Genomic DNA, 26943 nt, shown 5'->3' on the forward strand with positions numbered 1-26943 from the left:
TCCGAGAGCTTTCTGACCCATCAAAAATATCTTAATCTGAGGTCCGAAGATAAACGGAAACTCTTACAGGTTTGGAACGACATGAGGGTGAGGGTGAGCCATATGTGCCATATTTCTCCAATCATTAAGTCTGTTGAAACTCTGCCTCTTTCTTACAATTGACTGCAAGTTCACGTTCAGATCTGCCTCCATCCAATTCACAACTAACCGACAGAACCAAGTCCCCACAATTCTTTTTTTCTCTTCTGAAGATTTACTCAAATGTACATCACAATACTAAAAGATCTTCCATTTCATAGTGAGGTTTTAGACTACCCTGACTAGGTTTTCCGACACATTCACATGCATGCTGCCAGTGGTTTAAAATAGGGAAAGAACTCCAACAATTTATTAAAAGTTTTTGTCAACACAGATTACAAAAAAAGTTACAATTCAAATAAACACATGCCTGACATACGACTAAGATTCATATTAATAACAATCCATTACAAAAAAAAATGTTTTTATTTAAATAATATACATTTGGACCATACTGCAATATACATCTTGACACAACATCCATTAGAGCAGTATTTCAATTAAGATTTATGTAACGTCCGACGCAGCTTCTCCAATAATCGTCTTTGTAATGTTATCGTCCATGAAATCGAAAACCAAGTGGCAGTTGCGATGCAGCGAGATAAGCTGCATTTAGTGGGGCCTGCAAAGCATTCGTGAGCCTTTATGTACAAAAAAAATCAAGAAAATCTCAAAAGAAAAGCTGGTCAATTAAGACAACACTTAGCATAACAACATATCTGACATTTCAGTGACCCTCCTGTTTGAAATTGCGAGGCAAAGAACTCTTATTAAATGTGCCTTTTTACAATACATTATGCAATTCAGTCTGTTTACCAGCCACCAAGTTAACCTTTCAAGTTTATTCTCCCTCAGTCTTTCTCTGACTGGCTCTGATTGCGCTGTTTTGCTAAGGGAGAGTGAGTGAAAGGGATTGTGGGAAAGTGACCTTAACTCCTGAAGAGAAGTCTGACCCATAGCCCCTCCGTCTCCAGGCCTTGAGGGGCACAGTAATTCCCATCTTCTCAAACGGTCCGAGTATCGCCCCCTGAATTTGTTGCATTCATTAACAATCTGACTAATCTCATTTTTCCAAAAGGTGCCTTCATTAAACAAGATGCTGTTTTGGACTTTACTTTTTAACTGTTTACTCAAAGCATTTATTTGTAATGAACTAGCAACTAGTTCAGGGCTAGTTTTGAAGAAAACGGGCACACAAAAAAAAAAAAGTAGAGGATTTAGCAATGCCATCAGAAAAGCCTCCCACATGAGTCCAGGTTTCCCTTTAGACATGCTCAAACAAAAAGCCTCGCTGCCCAGCGCTGAATGCATTACCAGACCGTCTGCTTTAGCCGCCGCGTAGCCTCAAGTCAAAGCGTCTATGCGGCTGAATTCAGACCGCACTTACAACCAAATGACTTCTGAGAACTGCTCTCGTATCCTTCATGTAGTGAGACAACAGCAATAAACCTGTAGGTCATAAAAGAACTGATTTACATAGATGAGACTGGAAAATGGGAACATTAGATATCTAGATTAAAAATGGATCAGAGGACAGACTTTGTATTTTGTGGTTAATTTCGCCCCGGGAGCTTGGAGATCAGACTGCTGCATCATTTGAAAGTGTTTTAGCCAGAAGCTGCGCTCGTCATGAATGCAACTTCCTTGAGTTCCTCTTTTATGCACATACAACAGCGAACTTATATGGATCTGTACTGTGGAAATATAGATCTATGGATGCATTTTTCATGACTGGAGCCGAAGAAAAGGCTAAAAAGTTCAACTGGAGGTCAGCAGATGAAAATCCATCCTGTGCCTCGCTTGGGTTTGTAAAGCATTTTTGGAGTAGATTTGGGGTTGGTGATTAAATACATTTACTAAGATTTCAGTCCTCTTGAAGTCCGAAGAGTTGAAGCAAACTGTTCTTGAAAATTAAGTCTTCTACTTGTCTGCTGGCTTTTTTTTTTTCTTTTTCTTTTTTTTCGAAAGCAGACTGAGGTGTTCATGGTTAACACAAGAGCTGGCTAGTCCAGAGGCTCCTGTTTTATCCTGATGGGCGTGTGGCTGGTCTGACACCGTCTGTCTTCCCGACTCAGGATGTATTCACTGAACTGGGAGGAGTCCACACCCCCACCGCACGACGCCACCATGCTGAAGCCTTTCTGGAACAGTCTCTCCAGGACCTAGGAGAAACCAGGGACATTTTTGAGTATTTTGAGAAGTTTTCCACACAATTTGAGAACCTCTGTATCAGTACTACACCTAAATGGGACAAGACTCCCCCATACCGAACACTACGGGACCAAGGAAAAAACAGAGAAAATGTTTGCTCTTTTATAAACAAATCATAGATACAATTCTGAACCCTTTTAGGGATATAAACTAAACCATTGGATATTATTTTTTTTTTGTATTTTGAGATAAAGTTTCCCGTAAAATAAATGAATGGTATCATCACTTCACATAGATGTATCAAGATGGCTCAAGACTGAAACCATTTGCAGTCAGTCTCTACAGGACCTAGATGGAACCAGTGTTTTTATTAGTACTTCAAGATTATGCTTTCCATAAAATAAACTCCCATGCTCCTCGTATCATGATTGCATCAAGACGAAACCACCTGCAACAGTCTCTCTAGGACCTAAGAGAAACCGAAGCCGCGTTTCCACCGCAGGAACTTTACCCAGGAACTAGGGACTTGGTCCGGTACTTGGTGTGTTTCCACCGCAGGAACCAGGAACTAAATAAAAGTTCCGGGTAAAAAAATGCCCCCTAGAAAGTCCCTGCTGGCGAGGTGGTACTTTTTTTAAAGTTCCGGAACTTTCGGGGGCGGGACTTTGGCGCTAAACATGCTGATTGGTTGAGTTCACGCAGCATTGGTTGAGTTCAACCACCATTTATTCTGATCAACATTTTCAAAATATTACTGTTATTGTGTCATGAAATGTAATTTTAAAAGTATTTCAGGCGAGAATGTAGTTGTTTGAAACTCAAATCTGTTGTTTATTTATAAAGACAGCGCCTATTTAAAAATGTGTTTCGCCGATCTCGTAGACGGTGAGCTCCACTCGATCAGCGGGAGCTCAGTCCTCATGTATCCGCAGTGAGCAGCCTTTCCTGGGATAGACCTTCTGATATGTGCCGCTGGCTCTGATGTGTCTTTAGTGGTTAAACATAAAATATAATTCAGCTGCGGGGTAAATCTAACAGGTTTTCTTTGGTCTGTATTCAATTTATCTATATGTTAAAATGAAAATAAAAAGGCAAGTCTATATAATATTTCTTTCATTGTAATGGCTGTATATAACGTCACACTTATCCCTGAACTAAGTATATTTCTGCAGCTGTTATTATGTTTAAATGAAAATGAAAGGAGGCAGTGGTATTTTATGTCCTATTTCGTTTTATTGTAAATACACTGAGGGGAAAATTGCAGTAGCCAAAGCGATCTGAGTTCACGCAGCATTGGTTGAGTTCAAACACCATTTATTCGGATAATTTTCAAATATTACTGTTATTGTGTCATGAAATGTAATTTTAAAAGTATTTCAGGCGAGAATGTAGTTGTTTAAAACTCAAATCTATGGTTTATTTATAAAGACAGCGCCTATTTAAAAATGTGTTTCGCCGATCTCGTAGACGGTGAGCTCCACTCGATCAGCGGGAGCTCAGTCCTCATGTATCCGCCGAGAAGCAGCCTCTCCTGGGATAGACCTTCTGATATGTGCCGCTGGCTCTGATGTCTCTTTAGTGGTTAAACATAACATATAATTCAGCTGCGGGGTATATCTAACAGGTTTTCTTTGGTCTGTATTCAATTTATCTATATGTTAAAATGAAAATAAAAAAGGCAAATTTATATAATATTTCGTTTCATTGTAATGGCTGCATATACACATTTCCCTGAACTAAGTACATTTCTGCAGTTGTTATTATGCTTAAATGAAAACGAAAGGAGGCAGTGGTATTTGATATCATATTTCGTTTTATTGTAAATATACAGTAAGGAAAATTGCAGTAGCCATGACGAGCAGACTGAAGTTATCAAGTATGCTGCTGTTTATAGATTTACCGGACTTGCGTCGTCGCGGACATCACACTCCCGAGAGGAATGCACAAAGTCTGAAGCAACTACGGAGGATGCACGTCCAAAATCAGCGTACTTTTTTTTTTTTAATCAGCGGTACTTTGTATTGAGAAACGCGCGCAGACCTACGTCACCAGTCTATTTGCCTAATCTACCTGGTACTTTACACCGCGGTGGAAACGCAGAAAGCAACAGGTCTGGGGGGAAAAAAGTTCCTGGGAAAAAAAGTTCCTGGTACAAATGTTCCGGGTAATTTCGGTGGAAACGCGGCACAAGATCATTTCTCTCAGTATTTCCAGCTCCACTGAATATAAGAAATTCTGTATGATTTGTGCCTCTCTATCAGAGCTTCATAGATGCATCAAGACAAATTCCATTTTGAAGGTTTCTGATACTGTTTGCTCCAGGACTCACAAGAGACAAGGTGCATTTTTATTATTTAGAGAAGATCTTTGTTAAATCTGAGAAAATGTAGAGTTTTGGAGGAAACAATTTACGCTACTCTTTGCATAATTGCATCAAGATAGCAACCCATTCTGGAACTGTCTCTCTAGGACCTAAAAGAAAACAGGGGAGTGTTTTAGTTTTTGAGATGTTCTCCATAAATTTAACGAAGTAATATCCTAGTATTCATGCAAAGGTATCGGTACTTCACGTAAAGGTATCGGTACTTCGCGTAAAAGTATCGGTACTTCGCGTAAATGTATCAAGACGGCACCAGACAGAACCCATCTGCAACAGTCTCTACAGGACCTGGGAGAAACCAGGGACAATTATCAATATTCTCAAAGCAAACTCTATTTCTGCCTCTCTATCAGTGCTTCATATAGTCGCATCAAGACAAATGCCATGTTGAAACTTTCCGGAGCTTCTCTGTTAGTATTGAGAAGTTCTTTTTTGGAGTTTTTGGAGTAAACAATTTATGCTTCACATAATTGCATCAAGATGGCAACCCCTCCTGGCACCATTTCTCCAGGACCTAATAGAAACCAGTGGCGTTTTATTCAGGGATTTTAGCATAAAATAAACTCCAATTCATGCTCCTCCATCAGCACTTCCGATAATTGCATTTAGACGACACCTGCAACAGTCTCTCTAGGACCTAACACACATTTTTGCCAGTATTTTGAGTTCAAGTTCTCTGTTGAATATTAGAAACTCAGTATGAGTTTTCTGGAGGTAAACTCCTATTTATGCCACTCTATCAGCACTTCACATAGTTGCATCAAGACGCGTTTAAAATGTGCAATCTCAGTAACAGTGCTATCAACAACTTCACGCTTGCATTACCCTCAGACGTTTCTCACTCCAGACCATCCACCCGGGATGAGAAGGAGCGAGCAGACATCCCCTGGGCTGTTTACAGGGGTTTGATGCGGAGTCAAATGAGAATAGGCTCCCCCACTGACAGCCCACACTGAAGCCGCCCGGCTCTTTCATTACAAACCCAATACACACAATCTCAGCTACTGTCAGAGATCCCTCACTGAGAGCCGTCTCTGGGCTGTCGCTGTCATTCCCGCCGCCGCAAAAAGCCAACGAAATGTTTTATCTGTTGGAGTGCTTGTAGATTTTTTTGAAATTCAATACATGCAGCCTTGAGTATTCACTTACTCCTGCACTTCTTTCAAGTGTGCTTCACATGAAAATGAAAGTTCTGGCTCGGGGCTACAGAGCCAGATAAAAGTCCCTCCGCAGAAAAAAAAAAAAGAAGACGAAGACGAAGGAATCAGTTGAACTGTACAGGGCCTGAGAAAAAATGTCCACCCTTATCCTCACTTTGGAAGCTGAGGCTGCGGAGAAACTTGTAGAGGAAATGAACGCTTCTTATGACTTACGCACAGATGAGGTATGAAAGACATAAGCAGATGATTCAAGCGCCTACCGTGCGCAAAGAAAGATTGCGTTTTGAAGCATCTTTTCAAGAACATATATCAACATTAATGCTTGTGTGAGGTCTCGGTTGCATCAGTGTTACAGAAGCAAAACGTTAGACTTTGAAGTTCTTTTTGTGCGATTTTCAAACTTTTACCACAGGGTTTTCGAAAATTTGTCTTAAAGGGATAGTCCACCGATAAATAAAATCTGTATCACGATTTACTCACCCTCATGAAAAAAAGATGATTTCGAAAAAAATGCCTCAGTGTTTGCTGATCATTTATTGAGTTCAGAGTCCATTGACTTTCATTGTATGATCAAAAACAGTATCTTCTTTTTGTATACCAATCTGGATGAAATATACCTTTAATTTGTATTTAATCCATTCATTTGATAAAATACATCCATATCTAGAGCTCTTACTAAATATGCAATGAACATATATAGAGTGTCACAAGTCTCTCAAGTATTCAGGCGTCGATATCTGAAGGCTTATGATTTTGACATTACACTCACTGCGCTGATGGTTGCATCACTTACTAACTTTCTTACAGTAAACGGCTACAATTTCTTGGCAACAAACTGGCTCTCTCTGTCTTTTTCCATCTCTCTCGTCTTCCGTCATTCCTCTCTGATCTATCTTCTCATATTTCATAGGTGGGTTTTCGTGAACACCCGAGATGTGACAAAGACGCACTTGAAAAAAAAAAAAACACTGCATGATTCAGTCAGTTAAGTGTGCAAAAAATAAGTGTTATCAGACACACTAATTAGTTATACAGTAAGTCAATTAGGCATGTATTAAAAAGTAGTGTAAACCAGTTTAGGTTGATCAAAGAAACCAAAGTACAGTATTAAAAATGTAGCAAGTGTGTTTAAAACGCTTCGGGCACAGAAATGTTGGAGCATTTTTTCAAACGAAGAGATTTGTCTTAAGGACGAGTTAAAAATAAATTATGCATATCATTTCCCTCTCTTCTCCTCTCAGTTTCATGACTACATATTCCCCACATTAGCATCGCCTCCAGGATTCAAGGTACTGGACATTATAAAACGTATGTATTTGGATGTGTCTGTGTGTACGCCAGGATGTGTGTTTGTTTTAGCACCTTTCAAACAGCCAAATCGTGGCAAATTTGAGAAGGTGACATGGGGCATAACTGCACCTCTGCAGCTGTGGAGCCACACCTTCATCCACACCTGTCTACTACATCTTTCACCCTCGCACATCTCTTCTGGTTGGCAGGAGGCAGACGAGCTGCCTCCGAGACACATCAGCACAGCACGCTCAATATCACAGCAATCAACCAAAGTACAAGTCAAAACTTTCAAGTTCAGCAAATATGGCAAAAAAAAATGATTGACAGTATAAATTTAAAAGAATGCCATTTCATTATTAAAATTGATTATTATTATTATTTATTTTTTTGACATTTTTTGGGGGATTGTGATGTTGCACTCCAGGTTCAAACCAGCATTTCTAACTTGTCTGTTGTAGTCAAAAAATACTTTCAGTTGCATTTTTTTATTGTGACATATTAATTAATCAATCAAATGTTTTAGTATAAGTATACACTGCCGTTTAAAAGTTTGGATCATGACTTTTTCTTGGTTATTTGAAAGAACTTATATTTAGCAAGGATATATTAACTTCATCATGAGTGACAGAAAATACATCGTTACAAAACATGATAAGACTTGCTGCAACAATTCAGCATATTAGAATGATTTCTGAAGCATCACGTGACACTATATATATAAAATCAACTAGAAAATGGTTAGTTTAACTTGTAATGATATTTGATTAGAGTATTTTTGATAAAATAAATGCAGTCATGGTGAGACTTTCAAAAACATTGAAAAAATATCTTACTGATCCCCAACTTTTGAACAGAAGTGTATTGCTCAGTGATGACCATCAAATACTGTTTTAGTAGTACTCGATGACAATGCTGTACCTGCACAGAGTTGAGCCTGCAGTAGCCATTCAGTGGAAAGCGAATAACGTGGGTTGGATCCTGGTTCCAGCCAGCATTGACTGAATTGCACATGACATCCCCTGTCTCTGGGAAAATTTCCTCTATGAGGGCCTTGTCCCCACTGATGGCAATCCTCTCGCCTAGGTCAGGGGTCACCCGCACCACCAGGCACTCGCAGGGCTGAGCTGTCCGCCGCTGCTCCCGGTCCTGTTTCCAGCGATCCAGCTCTTTCACCATGGGCGTCAGCTGGTAATACCGAGCCTCCTCGTACAACAGCTGGAACTCCTGCAGGAACAACACATGGATGTGAATACATGCACACAAAGAAAAAAACAAATAAACCATCAAGCAAATGACTGAATGACCAGAAAAACATTTTTTTACAAACACATGAATGAATGAGCAAAAAATACAACAACTCATTGAGCAAATGAACAAAAAAATGGGTGAACAAATAAGAAAACAAACAAATGTAAAAAATAATGACTAAACAACCATGTTTATTACAAGTTTATAACAAAAATGAACCAGTTATTTAGTGAATGAATGAAAAAGCAGACCAAAAATGCTCAAACTAATGACTGAAAAACAACCCACTGAGCAAATGTCTCAAGAATATAAACAAACACCAAGCAAATTAATCAGCAAATAAACAAACCACCAAGTGAGCAAACAAATGAGCAAACACCACCAAGTTAAAGAATAAATGAGCAAACAAACAACCAAGACATTGAATGAATGAGCAAACAAACCACTAAGTGAGTGAACAGATGAGTAAATTAACAAACCACCAAGTGAGCAAATGAATGAGCAAACAAACAATCCATCAAGTGAGTAAACGAATGATCAAACAACACACAAACCATCAAGTGAGTAAACAAATTAACAAACAAACCACTAAGTGAGTGAATAAATTAGCAAATGAACAAACCACCAAGTGAGCAAACAAATGAACAAACAAACAATCCATCAAGTGAGTAAACGAATGAGCAAACAAACAAACAAACCATCAAGTGAGCGAACGAATGAGCAAAACAAACCATCAAGTGATCGAACAAATGAGCAAACAAACAAATCAAGTGAGAAAATGAATGCGTAAAGAAACAAACCATCAAGTGAGAAAATGAATGAGTAAACAAACAAACTGAATGAGCTAACAAACAAACCATCAAGTGAGTGAACGAATGAGCAAACAAACAAACCATCAAGTGAGCAAATGATTGAGTAAACAAACCATCAAGTGAGAAAATGAATGAGCAAACAAACAAACCATCAAGTGAGAAAATGAATGAGCAAACAAACAAACCATCAAGTGAGAAAATGAATGCGTAAACAAACCGAATGAGCTAACAAACAAACCATCAAGTGAGAAAATGAATGAGCAAACAAACAAACCATCAAGTGAGAAAATGAATGCGTAAACAAACCGAATGAGCTAACAAACAAACCATCAAGTGAGTGAACGAATGAGCAAACAAACAAACCATCAAGTGAGCAAACGATTGAGTAAACAAACAGTCAAGTGAGAAAATGAAAGAGTAAACAAACCGAATAAGCAAAAAAAACAATTCATCAAGTGAGCGAACGAATTATCAAAAGAACAAACCATCAAGTGAGCAAATGAATGAGCAAAAAACAAACCATCAAGTGAGTGAACGAATGAGCAAAAAAAACAAACCATCAAGTGAGCAAATGAATGAGCAAAAAACAAACCATCAAGTGAGTGAACGAATGAGCAAAAAAAACAAACCATCAAGTGAGCAAATGAATGAGCAAAAAAAAAAACATCAAGTGAGCGAATGAATGAGCAAACAAACAAACCATCAAGTGAGCGAACAAATGAGCAAACAAACAAACCATCAAGTGAGTGAATGAATGAGCAAAAAACAAACCATCAAGTGAGTGAATGAATGAGCAAACAAACAAACCATCAAGTGAGTGAACGAATGAGCAAACAAACAAACCATCAAGTGAGCAAACGATTGAGTAAACAAACAGTCAAGTGAGAAAATGAAAGAGTAAACAAACCGAATAAGCAAAAAAAACAATTCATCAAGTGAGCGAACGAATTATCAAAAGAACAAACCATCAAGTGAGCAAATGAATGAGCAAAAAACAAACCATCAAGTGAGTGAACGAATGAGCAAAAAAAACAAACCATCAAGTGAGCAAATGAATGAGCAAAAAACAAACCATCAAGTGAGTGAACGAATGAGCAAAAAACAAACCATCAAGTGAGTGAACGAATGAGCAAAAAAAAAAACATCAAGTGAGCGAATGAATGAGCAAACAAACAAACCATCAAGTGAGCGAACAAATGAGCAAACAAACAAACCATCAAGTGAGTGAATGAATGAGCAAAAAACAAACCATCAAGTGAGTGAATGAATGAGCAAACAAACAAACCATCAAGTGAGTGAATGAATGAGCAAAAAACAAACCATCAAGTGAGCAAATGAATGAGCAAACAAACAAACCATCAAGTGAGCGAACAAATGAGCAAACAAACAAACCATCAAGTGAGTGAACGAATGAGCAAAAAAAACAAACCATCAAGTGAGTGAACGAATGAGCAAACAAACAAACCATCAAGTGAGCAAATGAATGAGCAAAAGAACAAACCATCAAGTGAGTGAACGAATGAGCAAAAAAAACAAACCATCAAGTGAGCGAACGAATGAGCTAACAAACAAACCATCAAGTGAGCGAACAAATGAGCAAACAAACAAACCATCAAGTGAGCGAACAAATGAGCAAAAAAAAAAAAAACATCGAGTGAACAAATGAGCAAAAAAAAAAACTATCAAGTGAGCAAACGATTGAGTAAACAAACAAAACATCAAGTGAGCAAACGATTGAGTAAACAAACAAAACATCAAGTGAGCAAACGATTGAGTAAACAAACAAAACATCAAGTGAGAAAAAGAACGAGTAAACAAACAAACAGAATGTGCAAACAAACAAACCACCAATTGAGCGAACCAGGGATTCTGCAGGATTTTTAAGGTCAAATTTAAGACTTTTTAAGACCCCACAGAAACCCTGGCGAACGAATGAGCAAAAACCACCAAGTGAGCAAATTAATGAGAAAACAAAGAAACCATCAAGTGAGCAAATTAATGGCCTTACAAATAAACAAATAAATAAACAAATGCACAAACAACCCATTAACCAAAGGAATGACCAAAGGAGCAAACCACCAAAAGAAAGATTAGAAACACACACAAAAATGTACTAGTCATTTTTCATCACTATAAAGATATTTTTAGATTTAAATTCTCCACTAGGAAAGACATGATGGACTAATAATAACAGAAAATTATAGAAAAGATTCAATACCACATGATGACTGAATACTGCATGTTTCAAAGCACATGTTATTTAGCATTGAGCATGAACCCAGAACAACACAGCAATTGTGCCCATCTGACCCATCTTTAGCCAGGACAGGGCGGGGGGGTGGGGTTAAGCCCCCCGGGCTCTCCCCTCACTCACAGACTCTGGTCGGACAGCACAGATTGCTGCCTCTGCCTGAGGCGTCCTTCACCCTCCAGCACATTTACCCCACTTACACTGGCCTTTCATTCAGCACTAAGCCAGATGGCAGCATGCCTCAGTCCTGCCATTAAAAACACTGCAAAAATTTAAATATTTCCATGTAAACATGGTGGTATAGGCATATTTCGAAGAAAATTTATAATAAACTAAAGTTAGCGGTGTTAACACTTGTGTAATACTGCATGAACACGGATTTTATTTAGCAATCCATGCTTTTCTTATCTTCATTTTTAACAATACTACAAGTTTGATTGAAAGAAAAAAATCTAAATATGAAACCTTCATGCTCTGTTCATACTTGCTTTGTCTTTAGATTTTTTAATAATAATACAAATTATGGCCTATATATAGGGTTAATTCGGATTGACTTGGACATTTTTCCCAAAAAATGTCCCCCTTTTGCCAAAAAATGTCCCCCTTTACCTGAATTCAATCTAAATATATGATTAAATAAAGTAAAACTAAATCCATAAAAAACATTTCTGAAACAAAATAAATATAAATAATTACAGTTAGTAGCCAAGGCAATGCTTCTCACTTTGAGGTACTAAAATGAATACAAACATATATATATATATATGTGTGTGTGTGTGTGTGTGTGTGTGTGTGTGTGTGTGTGTGTGTGTGTGTGTGTGTGTGTGTGTGTGTGTGTGTGTGTGTGTATAAAAGATTCAATATGACAAAACACACAAAAATCATAATAATTAAAAAAAATTAGGGTGGGGATGAAAATGATGAGATTATATATAAATAATACACAATTCTTTTGACCTATTTAAAGACCAATAAAATGACAGATTCTTATATGATATTAATAGTAGGATATAGTTTGATATTATTAAAGCAAACATTTTCAAGAAAAAAAAAAAATCTGAAAATGGTCAATTTTTTCAGGCAGGATGTTTGATGGATGTTATCAAGTTCAAATTTTGCCAGTTCTCATTAGATTAGGAAAAGTCATGAAGCGTTAACCTGATACTTCAATGTTAATATTTTCTGAGATATTAAAAGGGCCTTGGGGTCTCTCAGACCACAAACACGAGGCCTGAAAGCCATTTCTGCTCCAAACTCTGTTAGCATTGTTGAGTTCTGCGCCTGGTGGCCGTGAGAGATAGCTGTGATCTCGACCCTGCCGGCTCTTCATCCCCACCCTGAAAGACTACTCTTTCCACTGCAGGCTACGCCACAGAGAACAATAGCACCGACCATCTCAGACACAACGCTATTTTACAATTACCACAAGAAAAGGAGTTGTTTTCTTACCCACACCCCTCCCTCAGCCTCTCTTCTTTCTCTCCCTCTTTATTCCCTATGTTCCTTTCTTTAGCCCATACTGGTGCTGACAACATGGATACAGAGACTTTAGGCCTTCGGGCTCTTGCTAATTCAAAGAAAAACAAGCTGCGCTTCTTTCCCAGGTCTGCAGCGAAGGCTGGGTATGTTTTAACAGGACTCCTTCTGTGACTCACTTTTGCGAAAGAGAATGTAAAAGCAAAGGCCGACAGAAGAGCGAATTTAGTCTTCAGGCCATATCCATATGGACAAATGAAGCTAGATGCACTGCACGGTTTTCAAGTGCAAACTCTTCTAGAAGAACAAAATGTTTTCAATTAAGACAGTAAGTCGAGTCTAATGAATTCACAGACGTAACAGACACCTGGGAGGAGACCAAACGTATCCCATCACCTCTCACAGGAGGTGCTGCTCAATCTGACAACATGCATCATTTAGTTTAGTACGGCTTCATTCAAAACTGTGCAGTGGCTCATTAGGTTCTGGATGAAAAAGAAAGGTCTGTAGGCCTCAAACCCAACCGTGGCTGAACAGAGATCATACAGTCATCGAGTTTTCCCACTCGCGCAGGGCAAGGCACTGTGAGGCTTGATAGGCGAAAGTTAAGTATAATGGGATGTAATGATGTGCCTATGTGCAGCTACATATTTTATGTTCTGTTATCAAACGGTCTCGCAGAATAGAGGAAAGCTAGCCACGAGCCTGAGGCACAAATGACTGGTCTCACCCTAATTAATCCCATTGACACATATACCTTTACCCATCTGATTTTTGACTGAGACGGGCATAATACTTCACCAGTTTATCTGCTGGCACTGAAGAAAACACTCATAACTATGTGTGCTTGAAGTCAGAAATTGCATTTCACACTATTTTGAGTCCTGCTTTAAACTCCACCTTAGACTTTAGGGTTCTTTCTTATTTTTTATTTTATTTTATTTCATTTCATTTTGCTATTAATGTTTGGGAATTTAAACATTAGACTTAAGGGTTTATTTAATTGTATTATTTATTTATAATAAATCAGGCCAAACTTTTTGTGATATAGAAATTTAATTTTACACTATTTAAGTCAAACTTTAAAGTTCATCTAAGACTTAAGGGTTCTTTTTAATTCCATTTTTTATTTTATTTTGCTATGAATGTTTGCAAATTTAATCCTTAGAATTATACATTTTTTTGCTTGCCATTCACAGGCCAAGTTGGAAAGTTTTCTACCAATATGCAAAGGAATGACTAAGAAGTATGTTTGAAATCAGAAATTGTACTTCAAGACTTTTTTCTATTCAATTTTATTATATTTTGTAATAAACTTATATTGCTATTTGTTTTATTTTGCTATAAATGTACTTCACCAATGTGGAAAGTTTTTTTTTTTTTTATCAATATGCAAAGATGTCTCACTTCCTGCCAGCCATCTCTGCCAGGAAAAAGTTATACAACAAAAATCCAATTGCTCAGGTTTGTGAAGCTTCATCTCAAGACGATCTGAGGTAGTTTTAGTGAAGAGTGCAGAAACTTTGCAAGTAATGTCCCAAGAAAAGGATACATAAATATGTTCAAAATGGTGTAAAAGCACATGACAAACCTTGGAAATTGATAAGCGTAGTATTTAACAAGCATCCAGGAATATCTGAGACATAAAGCTTAAGATAATTCCGAACACATGGAAATCAAATAAAACTGCCATGCAGTTCTGTCTGGGTCCGTTCTGCGTGTTTCAGCTCAAGGCTATTGATGTGATGCTAAAAGAGGAACTAAATAAAAGTTTTTGAGCGTTACCTTGAAGTCGTCAGGAAGAAGCAGTTTGCTGGTTCTCAGGTAGCTCAGGATGAAGCGGAATATCTCTCCATCTCTGTCGATAAAATAATGCTGCTTCAGACTGTCCAAAACAATCGGTTCTGTGCCGTTGAACAGGCGACTGATTCTGGAGGGGAAAAATGTAAATCAGTGATTTTCAATTTAAAGAAGTATTTAGTTTTATAGTTTAATGCAAGCACTACACTACATTAAGAATGATTTTGCTCTTATCATGTAATAATGTAAAATATATTCCCTAAAAAACTGCTTTCACTTCACATTTTACATTGGAAATAAGTTTAACGGCAAATGTACAAGTTGATTACCTAACCTGATTTAATTGCTGAAATGGGGTCAAGCTTTTGGAATCATGTCGTACACTATTTCTGTTCTTCGGATGAATCGACTTTATCTTTGCTAAATGTTCTTATTTCATTCTCTCATCCTATTTCATTCTTCTGTTCTTTCTTTCTCTCCCTCATTCTGGAAACCGATGCAAAACACTTAATAAGAAAACCAATTCCCCATTTTGTGCCTCGGGTGCTCCTTTTCTCATATGGTCTTGCCGTTCCCCCAGTTAGAATTTCACCATATAGCTTTAGGCAATCTTAGTTTTTCATCTCAGCCTCTCTTTTTTTTTTTCTCCAAAAAGCAATTAAAATGCTGCCTGCTTTTCACCCTCCCCCCATTTTCCTCTCCTCCCTCCTTCCCATTGCTCTCTCGCTCCATATCCATTAATAAATCAGAGCAAGCCATGCTCTCTGTTAACCTGAACAGATGTGGCAAACTCTCACACTCTTTTCCCGTCTTGCACACACAAACATCTCTAACAGGTGGTGTCCCTTTACCTAACTTCATCCGCAAACCTCCGTAGATTACAGTTGGGATGGATGCAGCAGGTAGGAATTGCATGACTCTACAAGTGGCTTTCAGAGCATTTTAATCTATCTATACATAAATGCATTGCTAAATTAAGGAAATTTAGTTTGCTGCAAAGGCACAAATGAAGTTGGATCACAGAACTACAACATAACTTCTCACGACAGCTCAGCATGACAATGATACATAGTTTAAGTCAACATCAATCCCAGAAACCCCCAAAAAATGGTTAGCATCAAAACAGGTCTTACCTGGAGTCTGGGTATTTGGTGAGGGTGGCCAGACTGCTGGTGTACATGTGCCCGCCTACGTCAATGTGGACTGGAGCGTTCGCTTTAGTCAGCTGAGCCGGCAGTGGGATTCCCTGAGAGGCCAGAGGAGACACTGGGGACCGGGTCAAAGACAGCCGAGACATGCTCCTTCCCTCCTGCACAAACAGCACAGTATCAAATAAACAGCTCCTGGTTCCCCTCATCCGTTCAATCTCTGAGATCTAAGGTGCGATTCTGGCCTGCAAGCACACAGGAGATCACTTTTACACCTTCTCTTAAATTGCGTTTTTACCTTAAGAATTAGCACCACAAGTCTAATTAAGAAAATTTGCCTGCCGTTTTTCTTCCCCCTCCTTTTTTCATAGAACCGGAGGGGAGAAATGGAGTGATGCTTATTAGCGAGCACGAAAGGGAGAGAAGGAGAGCGAGAGAGAGAGAGAGAGAGGGATGGATCCTAGTACTGTAGGTGTCTACCTCCAGGGAAAGAGAGGGAAAAAGTGTAAACTCCTAATTAAAGATATTGGGCGAATGTGTGAGATGCAAAACACCTCTTCACCAGCAGCTTTTCAGTTCTTTAAAAGTTTCTGAGAGCACATGAATCAACATTTCGAACTGAAGCCAAAAATGAAGGGTAAATGAGACTTGAACTCCCTCAAGGTCAAATATAAAAATCAAAATGACGCTGCGTCATAATAAAGTTTTAGTTAGTGCAAAAGGTTCTTAATAATGCAACATTAATATATTTGAAGTCATTGTCCGCTCCTGAGTAATTACAGCTCTACATTAAAATGATGCTTGACTGCTACTGTGGCATGAATCGACCTTTGTTTGGAGTAACGAACGAATCTGCCTTAACAGATGGTTAAAGTCCCATTTCCAGAGGCACTATGCCTGGAGCAATGTGTGCCCATGGAGTACATCAGACTCACATAATACTGTGTAGGATGATGTATCATGTGTTTAGTCTTAGATTTAAAAATAAATCTCAAAAATGAAATTGGTCAGCTATAGTGAAGTTAAAATTTTATATATATATATATATATATATATATATATATATATATATATATATATATATATATATATATATGAAATTAAAATAATATCAGTGGATCATAGCCTAAATTTCTTGTAAAATCCGAAAAGCAACCATTCAGCTGAACCAGTATAGTCCCACATCGAACAATCGACTCTTATGACTCTCTTAATGAATCACTCAAAAAGAATCATAACTTACAATCAGTCTGACAGAGTCTTCTCTGAATGAACCCTGAATCCGTCAAAGCGGTATGAATCAACATCTCACTCAGTTAGTAACTGCAAATTATCATTAGTTTTAGTGATGTCCGTCTCTAAATTTTCCTAGCCTACTTATTGTTCGTAAAATATATACCCATATATAGGCTATATTTTTGACAAAATGACATCTAAAATTTTTATTTTTATCAAGTTCCTATGTTTAGGTTTAGTCATTAAAGTGAAATAACTGAACATGAATATAGCACCCTGATAAAAAATAAAAAAAAATCAGACGGCATTTAAAGAGGCTTGTGCATCTGAACTCTTCATGTATAGCTTGCACACATTAAATCGGAAGCAAACTTTAAGAGTGTGAGTGAAAAATGAGTTATCATCAAAGTCAAGAATTATAGTTTATGATGTCAAAAACTGCGCCAGGTCCCCGGAGTGCGTAAAATAGCCCTACAACTCTGTGTACCGCACTTCCTGTGCGCATTGGGCATACAGTAGTGCTCTGACCTCTCATTGTATCCTCAAATCAGCCCTCCCTGATCTAAAACTGCAAAAGCACGACACACCGAGAACGAACGCAAAGATGCGCCAGAGAAACATTCGAGAATTTGACAGAATCCACCGTACCGTTTCAAACATTTTAGGATGTCCGACGCGACCTGAGGAGGATTCTAGCAGACTGTCTCTGGTGAAGGTCGCTCGTCCTTTAGAAAGAACTTTTTTCGTAATATTTTCTCGGCACTCCAAGAGCTCCTCGTACAGAATCCGGCGACAATTCCGTTCAGAATCCAGCGAAATCTATCTCCGGTGTAAACGCAGCGCTATTTATAGGTCGCTGTGGCTTTAAAAACGCGCTTAAAACACAGACCATAGACTGCTATAGACACTTTCCACAAAAGCTACACAGGGGAGTCAGTCAAGGCTGCGTCCTTACCTTGGAAGACATAGCTGTAAATGTATCTTCAGCCCTCTTTAAAACATCGATCGTGGCGTGTCTTAGCCTGGCTTTTTTTCTTTCTTGCTCCCTTTTTGTTGAAGCGTGAGAGTGCGTTGAAGGCACAGCGTTCCAGCCCGAATAACAGAGGACAGCTGAACAAGAATTCTTGCTCAAGGCTCTCCAAACGCCCCGGGGCAGGATTAGGCTACAATTAGCTCAACCCTGCCTGAGCTGGGGCGAGTAACTAGAACAACATTTGATCTTGCTATTCAAAATTGGAAGTATGCGTATATATGTGTTTTACTCTTATTAATCGTCATTTATTGCCGCGTCAGAACAAAGATAGTATGTGCATGCGCCATGATAACGGTTTACTAGGTTACCTGTGTGCATATCTTTGACTAACCTTCAGCGAGCAAAAGAGAAACAATATTTTGTTTTAAACGGCATTACATACACTGTATTTTGATTCATGAATTCTGCATTTTTTTTATTAATGTTGATTTCTTACAGGCTTAAAATTATGCATCTTCTTAATTTGGTGTCTTATGTTTCTCTCATCGCTCTAATAATGTTCTGCTGGCCATGAAAACTAAATGACATATATCGATATGCATTGTGCCTCTGTAAAAGGCGCCCACTCAACCGCCTCGAGCCAAACGCGCCATTTCAATTTTTGCGCGCGGCTAGATAGAGATGTCTGGCTTGATGGCACACAGCTCTCAGGTAGAAGACAGTCTCATTGTGCTGAAACATTTGTACAAAAAGGATACTTGAATGTTTTCGACCACTGTAATATTGTTACAATTCTCCTTAAAATGTTCTGTACCTTGACATCTGGCGCCAACCAGTGACCAAACTAAACGCAGCGAATAAAAAACGTTTTTTCAACATTTCCAAAATGTTTCCTTAGGTAGCGTAGCACGAAGACGCCAACTGAAAACTAGAACGTTTAGTAACATTCTGAAAATATTTAAAGGATGCTCTCAAACGTCAGTATAAAGTCAGACTCATACGAATGTTTGAGACGAAAATTATTAGCCAATTCCAAATACAAACGACGCTTTGGGTGTATTAACGTGATTTGTACATTTAAATGAAACATTACAAAAACACATATTATGACCTGTCCTTAACGCTTTTAAAACGCAGTTGTAATTTTATTTATTCAAACAACATACGAACAGAGAAAAATTCTGAATTAAGATTTCCATAAATAAATAAATAGGCCTAGCTATATAGCAATAGGCTACATTTCAATTCCGTTTTCAGTTATGCAAAAGGGAAAGACAGAACCCTTTCATTTTCTTGTCACAAATTTGAATTTTAAAATTTATTTCCAATTAGCCTACCTCCAGTAATCTTTTGGCACAGAGCTAATGTTATCACCTTCGACATAATAGCCCACATTCTCAAGTGAAAACACAGCAAAGCAAATCTGTTTGTATACAGGAATATGTTGCGAAATTATTTGGACTTAACGAGCGGATTTTTCTCGCCTTTGGCTGAAATTAGTTTCCCACATCACACGAGCAGCAGGAAGACAAGATATTTTTGTTCAATTAAAGAAACAAGCCCGGAGTTAGTTCAATTACTTGACGCTGGAGGAAGATGTAAATTTAAAGATTTAAATAGCTTAGAATGTTGCCTCGAGCGCCTGCACTTCATTTCCTTAATTTACAGAGAGATGAGGGGAGTAATGGTTATCCCAATGATGTGCATCATGCCGACAAACTATATATCTAAGTAACACTTACTACCCCTGGTCTTACAGTTTAGCTTAGCTTATATTCAAGCGAGTCAAACAAAACAGCCTGAAGACAGAAAAACAAATGCGTCCTGGTCATCATATAGCAGCTAAATCTAAAACTTTCACAATTCACACGAACTCATTTCGTCTCAGTGGTCTGTAGGACTTTATTAACATTAATATTAACATTGTTAATTCATAACCACTAATAGTATTTAAATTATAGTGTGATATTATTTAAATTAGCCTATGTAGCCGCTCATTTCTTATGTAGGCTATATGTATTTCTAGTATGATGAATTATTACAGGTTTTAAGGCTTGAGCTACTGTGTTGCCGAGAGAGACCGCTGTAATACCTGTGCAACATTCATAAACGCATAAATAAATCTACATATTCTCTTTTGGAGGTTGTTTTCAGATGATGCCCGTGTTCCTCGTTAGACCACAGCGCCATCTGCTGGACGTGAACTGCTACGTCAAACATCTCACCTTCTCACCTGCAACAACTTTCCACATTTTTGATGCTGTTTGCATTTTGTCTACACTTCTTTTGGTAATTAGATTTTCCAGAGTCTTTTTGTAATAACTTAATTTGTAAAAGTTACTTTCAGATCTCATTCTCTTGCCTCGAGCTCCTTTCATTCCAAAACCCAATCACACGGAAAGCTATAATTTTTCTCTCACCCCCCCTTCCTTTTAAATATGATTTTGGTGCTGAAGAATGAAAAATGAGGATTTTCTTTGTTCTGTCTTCCACGTGACAAATGGTAGCTGATTTGATGTGCCCTTTGAGTCTGTAGATTGTGTGAGAGAACAGGATGTCAAAGCCCCAGGCCCTGTGAGATAAGGAGGGGGTAACGAGGGGGTGGAGCTAAAAAAGCCGCAGTTGCTCCAGGCGGCAGAGGACTTATTGGAGTGGGAGGACAAGATGTAAAGATCAACACCAGTTTTGACTGCTTTAAGGCGGTATTAGACACCTGCTTTTGTTTCCAAAACTGGGATGAAGTAACAAAAAAATTATATATATATATATATATATATATATAATATATATATATGTGTGTGTGTGTGTGTGTGTGTGTAACTAGGGCTCTAATACATATTACATATATATAAATAATTTTATGATCTTAATTGTACATATATCTTGATGCTATATTTGGAAATGTAAGGAAAAGTAAGCATTCCTGAGATGTCTGTAGTAATGTGATACATTACTTCCACTTTATGAGTCATTTTTAACATGAATGTGCAAAGCTTTGTTATTCTTCTGGTTGCTTATCATAAGCGGCTATTGAATCAAAAGTCCTGCAGATTCACAGGAAAGAGTTTACTTCCGCAATGCAAAAATTAAGTTGGATAACAATGTAAACAATGGTTACTAACCTTCGAAAAAGGGGTGAAAGATTGTGATGAGTTTACTGTACACCTCTACTAGTGACTGAGGCCTAGACATGACTGGAATTTTGATACGTCATTTTGACAATAAAGAAGGTAATCGCGCAGAGATGTCATCTAACTAACATTAAAATATTGTGCTGACATTTATTAATGTACAGAAAACGTCATAATATGAGAAATGTGAAAGGAAAAGGTGTAGCAGGTCATGCTCTAATACATGACACATTGTAGACAAATCGTTTTTATACATTCACTAAAAACCTGATTTTACCATTACCAGACGTACCACACTAAATCCAGCGACGGTCTGTCTCGTTGTTGAAAATTTTTCGCAATGTTATATCGAGCAGTGATACTCATAGCTGGACACTTTCCTTCAACACTACTATAAATAACATCTTAACTTTTAATACACTCTTAGTAGTCTATTCATTCAAGACAGTTTGAGACAGTCTGAACAAAATCACACACAACAAAGGGACAGTTTGCCCAAAAATGAAAATTCAGACATTTTGTCCACCATTGTTTTTACCAAAAACAGCTGAGCCATTCTTCAAAATAATGTCATTTGTTCACACTCGTTTAAAATTATGTGAAGAGTGTGTAAATTATGTCCAATTCTAATTTTTTGGGGCAGATTATCCCATTAAGAGGTTTCTTACTGAATAGAATTGAATATGTTTTGTAAATATTAAGATAAACGCAAGGACCAGCCTGCAGCGATAAGTACAGAACGCGAGTAATATTTCACATTGAGATTTGCTATCAAACAAACAATGACATTTGACAGTAATAAAATAACCTCACTAGGACTAAATGTGAACATCGGGCCAACCGAAGGTTCATTAGACTACTGTGAATGGCTCAGTATAAATCTTTAAACGGTTTGGAGTAGTTGAACATCAGATAGTCCATGTAGTAAAAGTCATACGCCCTTTGTCTCTCCGTCACATTAAGTTGAGCAAAATATCTCCTTGTGATATCCAAAGATGTCCTTTCTGCATTAGGGTTCCTGTCTTTAAAACTAGGGAATGTTAAATTGCTAGGAGCTCCGATACTTCTCAAAAGGAAATTGGCTTCTTCCTCCAGAGTCTCAAATTTCCCAATGAAATCATAGTCCAGCAGGCAGGGGCTGCAAAGATGTCCCACGGGCTCCCAGTGGATGTCCATGCCGACCGGTCGATGCACATCTAACAGATACTGGATGAATTCCTTGAAGGTCACGCCTGCTCCCGTGCGCAAGGCGTACTGCGTCGCATTGCTGCGGTATTTCGATATGATGGGCTTCCCGAAAACGGGGTGGTAGTATGAGTTTGGGCTTTCGAACTTGTCCCGAAAAGCAGACACTAGCCTTTCGAAAGGTTCCCTCAGGAAGAGGACTTTGGTGTAGGTCTTCAGACGACGAATGATGCCATTTTGATCGAACGAGTCAAGTCGCTTGAGATGATTCCCATAATGCACCTCGTCATGTTGGATCTCTCCAGTGGAAGAAGCGAGACCTTGAAGCACCATGAGCACCCTCTTCCAGTTGGAGCAGCCCGCCTTGGGCACCTCACAGTAGAGGAGTTTGTGCTTGTCCTCCACAAAGATACGGGACACATGCATGCGGGTTATAGTCTGTTTGGTGGATCCGCTTGTGTATTTGGCACAGACCTCCCTCATCAGCCTCTGACGGGACAGCTGCACCTGAGTCAGTTGCTCTGGGCTCTCCTTGATCTGGCCGGGAGGGTCAGCGTTGAGCTGCTGGACAAGCAGACCGCTCTTAAGGAGGAGTTTACGGTGGCTCTTTGTGACATGGGCAGCAGAGATGTCTTTGGGGTTGATTAGAGAGGAACGCTGGACCCATGGGAAGACTGGAAGCTGCACCGGTTGTGCAGATCTAGGAAGGTTGTCTTCTGCTGGATCAGACTGTCTGTAACTGTCAGGACAATAAGGACACGGTTCCTGTAATTTAGAGAATAAAAGTACTGTCAGCAACAATAACAGTGTTTCTTCAAATTGAGGCACACCCTTGTGAAAAGAAAGTGTGCTCAATTGTATTCAATGTGCACTCGTAAAAAATGCTGGGCTAATGTTTTTAACTCAATGGGTCATTTTATTGTGTTATTTCTGATATTTATTTACCCAGGTGCTGGGTAGTTTTTCTGTAACTAAGCTGCTGCCAATAAAAAAAAAGCTGGGTCTTTTTCTAATCAAATGCTGGGTAGAGCACTTCTCCAGCAAAACAACCCAGCTGCTGAGTAACAGTCAGATCGCCAGCTTTTTGTGTCCACTACAGGAGAAAGCGGTTTTCAGCACCACCTCTGCCGATTTCTTCAGTGAAATCAAGGTTTATATACATTTTATTTCATTTATAAAGTCTTTACTGTGCTTACAACATAAGGACGAGATGTCAGTCAGAAGTGTCAGCAGTGGTCGTTTCGCATGGAGGAAATGCCTTTCGCTTGCATTACATTCACTGATTTTATTCGATATCATACTGAATTTAAAGGGGTCCTATTATGCTCTTTTACAAAGTCTTGATTTAGTTTTGGGGGTGTACTAGAACAGGCTCTCATACTAGGCTGTTCAAAAACAGATTCTTTTTCACATATTTTACATTATTCCAGCACCTCTCTCCGAGTCTGGCATGAACGGCTTGAATAGTTTCTGTATCAAACAGAAGCCCACCTTCTGAAATAGGAAATGTGTTGTGATTTGCAGCACTCGGCGCCTGGTCGAGAATGTCATGCCTTACCACAGCCAAGTTGGATTGTTTTTAACCTAGCATTTTTTAGAGTGTAGTTTACTTAAAATCCTATAGTGTATTAAAAAAACTTTTAAAAAGTAAATTTTGTAATGGCAAAGTAAAAGTTTAACATTAAAGAACAATTTAAATCAATATGTTTTTAAAAAAAGTATTTTTCATGGTTTAAAGAAAAATAAATGCTCTAAAGAACTCTAAAGTTTATCTTACTGCATATAATAAATGTTACCTGTATTTTCATTTATCAGTATTAAGTGTTCAAAAACATAACATTAAATTTGTACCTAAATATATTCTTTTAAAGTATTAATTTACTCATGTAATAAGTACTCTTCTTAAAAATATGCTAAAGTTTACTACTTTTTCACAGGGGTATTTATGTAACGGGCTGATTTTTATTCAAAGCAAATTGAATTTAATCATTCATTCACTCTTTTCAAACAGAGTTTTGTTTTGCCCACACCTTCATTTTTAAACTATAAAAAGCCATCATAAAATTATATTCTTACATAAATATTATTCTAAAACTGATAATCTAAACAATGTGAGAAACAATGATAAAGCATTTAATTGTTTCCAAATAGTGTGTATAATAAAAATTACAATTATTTGTGTGTTTAAGATACATAAATACTAGATGATGAAATTACCCATTTAGTGTTACATAACAATTACCTATTTTATTCCAAAGTTAAGAATATCATTTCAACACAACGTTTTGTCAAATAAAAAACACAATTTGATATGTGGTGGGAATTTATATGACTGATCCAGTATTCTCTGCTAGATATTGTTAGCAGACAAATTAAATAAGCAAATCATTCTAAATAAAATAATTAAATGAGATTTTGAAAAGTGTATTTTAAAAAGTCCACAGGGCTAAAAAAAAATTTTTTATATGTCAACACACAAAATAACTATTTAATGTTTTTTTAAAATAAAGTCTTGTCTCTCCAACGGCAGCCACCAAGTGACGCCAGTGCACAGTAATTCCAGCAGCCATAACACACGCAGTGAAGAACTTCTGTAAAACCTTCTGATCATTCAGACAAATAGGCTTACCTTTCTTATGGCCTGTACTTGGGAGAATATGACCTTTGAACCTGAGAGAAAAGAAAGAGAGGGAACGTTAGGATGACATTTCAGTCTTTTACATTTTTACAACCAGTGTACCATGAAAGTGAACTTCTGGGTTCAGGAAATTTCACTGAGCTGCTTACATTCAAAACGCAACCAATGAGAAGTTATACTGCAAGCCTCAGTCTGCCCTAATGTGCTGAAATAAAGAAGCATATGGCTCAGTGAAGTAGTGTCCTTGCTGGTGTTTTCCACCTCTTACACAGACGGAGTGAAGAGAAAGGGCGGGTGGACGGAGGGAGGTTGACTCCTGTGGTCGACTGCTAATGTTTATGTGCCACTGCTTGCAGCAGCTCCAGATGGTCTCCCAGCAGCCTGACAAACATCATCTTGACATCAAAGGTTATTGTGTATGAACAGAAGTGTGTGTCCAAAGATATTCAGAAACATAATCGTTAAGTATTCACCGTGGAAAAAATCTAAAGTCCGAAGTGTATGTCTTCTTAATAGGGAACGAAACTGGAAGATGGCCTGAGTCATACTGAATCAGAGGCTCTGCAGCTCTGGCAGAGACGTCTCAATGCTTTGACATTGACCTATGGAAGGGCAGAGACTAGCATCGATTAGATGCCAAAGCCATGACACTTTGGGTTGATGGATTCATTGCAGGCACTGCTGTGACACGGGTTTGAGAGCTAGAACAGGTTATTTACAGGCCAAGAGAAGAGGTTGGGGAGATGCCTGTTTTTCTGAGAGAGGCTTTCTCTACTGTAATCTGTTCGGACTTTAAATCAAAACTGAAAACAACCATTTTTTCTAAGCGGGGAGAATGTTTTAACAATCTGAAGAACTTTTCCACTATAAAAAAAAACAAAAAAAAACTTTTGTTTAATGGAAATGTTGTGGATGTTGAAAAAACATATACTTTAACACGTTGAAATCTGTCACAAATTTATTCACATGACCAAAAAATAAACATGCAATAATGCATGTTTCCAGCACAAAACATTCCCTGATTTGCTGTTTATTTGCAACAATTAATAGTTAGTAACATTAGTCAGTTTATTGAAAACATTACTAAAAATCAATCAATTCCTCATGGCTAAAATCAAGCCCTGTTTGATATTCTGTTGAACTTGGAAATTCATGATGTTACAGAAGTAAAATGGGTTGCTAACTTTTTGACTGATTCATCAAAAGCCATCATATATTTCCCAAGATTTTAATGCACTGTATAATGAATGCTAATATTATTTGTTTAGTGTATGGATATATAACAAGACAAAAACTTCACAAAGTCTTCACAAAGTTCTGGAAAACAATACACTTCATTGCACTGGTGCATAAACCTACAGTCAATCTGATGTGGAAGTTCCCTGTAATGAGGACGCTGTATACTCTAGGTTGTAATTTCCCATAGATAACTGAGAGTATGAATTTCAAAGAGAATTTGCAAAATATTCCTGGTGTTTCTTCTCTTTTATTCATAAATTCATAGAATCCTGCTGGTGAGCCTGTTTCATCCAGCACAATTTGTGTCATAATGCATTATACTTAATCTGGCGGCAATACTGTGTGCTTTTGTAAGTTAGTGTATACTAGTGTAAGGATCACCACATACTGTTGGCCCTTTAATCTAGCAAACTGTGCATAATTTGTCATTTAACCAAACCTATTCATGCCTATAATTGAGATATGCACATAAGAATAATTTTAATGCCGTTTTTTGCATGTCAAAATACATTTTCCCTACTGCAGATAAAAAGTCTAAAAATAAAGTGAATCACCCATGCATAAACCCATGTCAATTATTTGGCAAAAAATCCATCATGAATTATTAAATGAACCATTTTTCCAAAAATGATGTGGGTCGGGGTAAGTTGTGCCAGTGGTGTGGTTTATGAAAATGCAAATAATGTGCAACAAAAAGTGATCCAAATAGGTTTGTGCATTAATTAATTTAAATGAGTTTTTTCT

The 26943-nt window shown here is 37.9% G+C and overlaps 2 protein-coding genes across 6 annotated transcripts in view; both read right to left on the minus strand.

Annotated features, from left to right (window-relative positions):
• Window positions 1–356: 356 nt before the first annotated feature.
• LOC113043331 (BTB/POZ domain-containing protein kctd15-like) lies at window positions 357–18442 on the minus strand. 2 transcript variants are annotated; one of them, XM_026202629.1, is made up of 5 exons: window positions 17989–18442; window positions 15783–15958; window positions 14635–14779; window positions 7981–8286; window positions 357–2240 (listed from the first exon to the last, which is right to left on the minus strand). In XM_026202629.1, the coding sequence occupies exons 1-5, from the start codon at window positions 17998–18000 to the stop codon at window positions 2082–2084; spliced, it is 798 nt and encodes a 265-aa protein (XP_026058414.1). In that variant the 5' UTR covers window positions 18001–18442; the 3' UTR covers window positions 357–2081. The 2 variants fall into 2 exon arrangements, with proteins under 2 accessions (XP_026058414.1, XP_026058415.1); XM_026202630.1 differs by lacking the exon at window positions 17989–18442 and adding an exon at window positions 17682–17982.
• Window positions 18443–20824: 2382 nt separating this feature from the next.
• si:ch211-269c21.2 (carbohydrate sulfotransferase 8) overlaps window positions 20825–26943 on the minus strand; it is a 50930-nt gene continuing 44811 nt past the window's right edge. For 3 of the 4 annotated variants that reach the window (XM_026202625.1, XM_026202626.1, XM_026202627.1), the window contains exons 3-4: window positions 24952–24992; window positions 20825–23087 (exon numbers count right to left, since the gene is read on the minus strand). In XM_026202625.1, the coding sequence (XP_026058410.1) occupies window positions 22008–23087; window positions 24952–24992 (1121 nt within the window). In that variant the 3' untranslated portion in view covers window positions 20825–22007. Of the gene's footprint in view, window positions 23088–24951; window positions 24993–25109; window positions 25563–26943 lie in introns of all 4 variants that reach the window. The other variant, XM_026202628.1, reaches the window with a different exon arrangement.

The sequence above is a fragment of the Carassius auratus genome, chromosome 25 (genome assembly GCF_003368295.1).
Source record: "Carassius auratus strain Wakin chromosome 25, ASM336829v1, whole genome shotgun sequence".
In the NCBI taxonomy this organism is placed as follows: domain Eukaryota; kingdom Metazoa; phylum Chordata; class Actinopteri; order Cypriniformes; family Cyprinidae; genus Carassius; species Carassius auratus.

What these genes read in the sequence shown, in the direction of transcription:
- LOC113043331 (XM_026202629.1), bottom strand. An exon ending in ACCAAATACCCAGACTCCAG is followed by an intron (nt 14,780 to 15,782) that starts GTAAGACCTGTT and finishes TTTCCCCTCCAG; the next exon opens with AATCAGTCGCCTGTTCAACG. An exon ending in TTCTTCCTGACGACTTCAAG is followed by an intron (nt 8,287 to 14,634) that starts GTAACGCTCAAA and finishes TTGTTCCTGCAG; the next exon opens with GAGTTCCAGCTGTTGTACGA.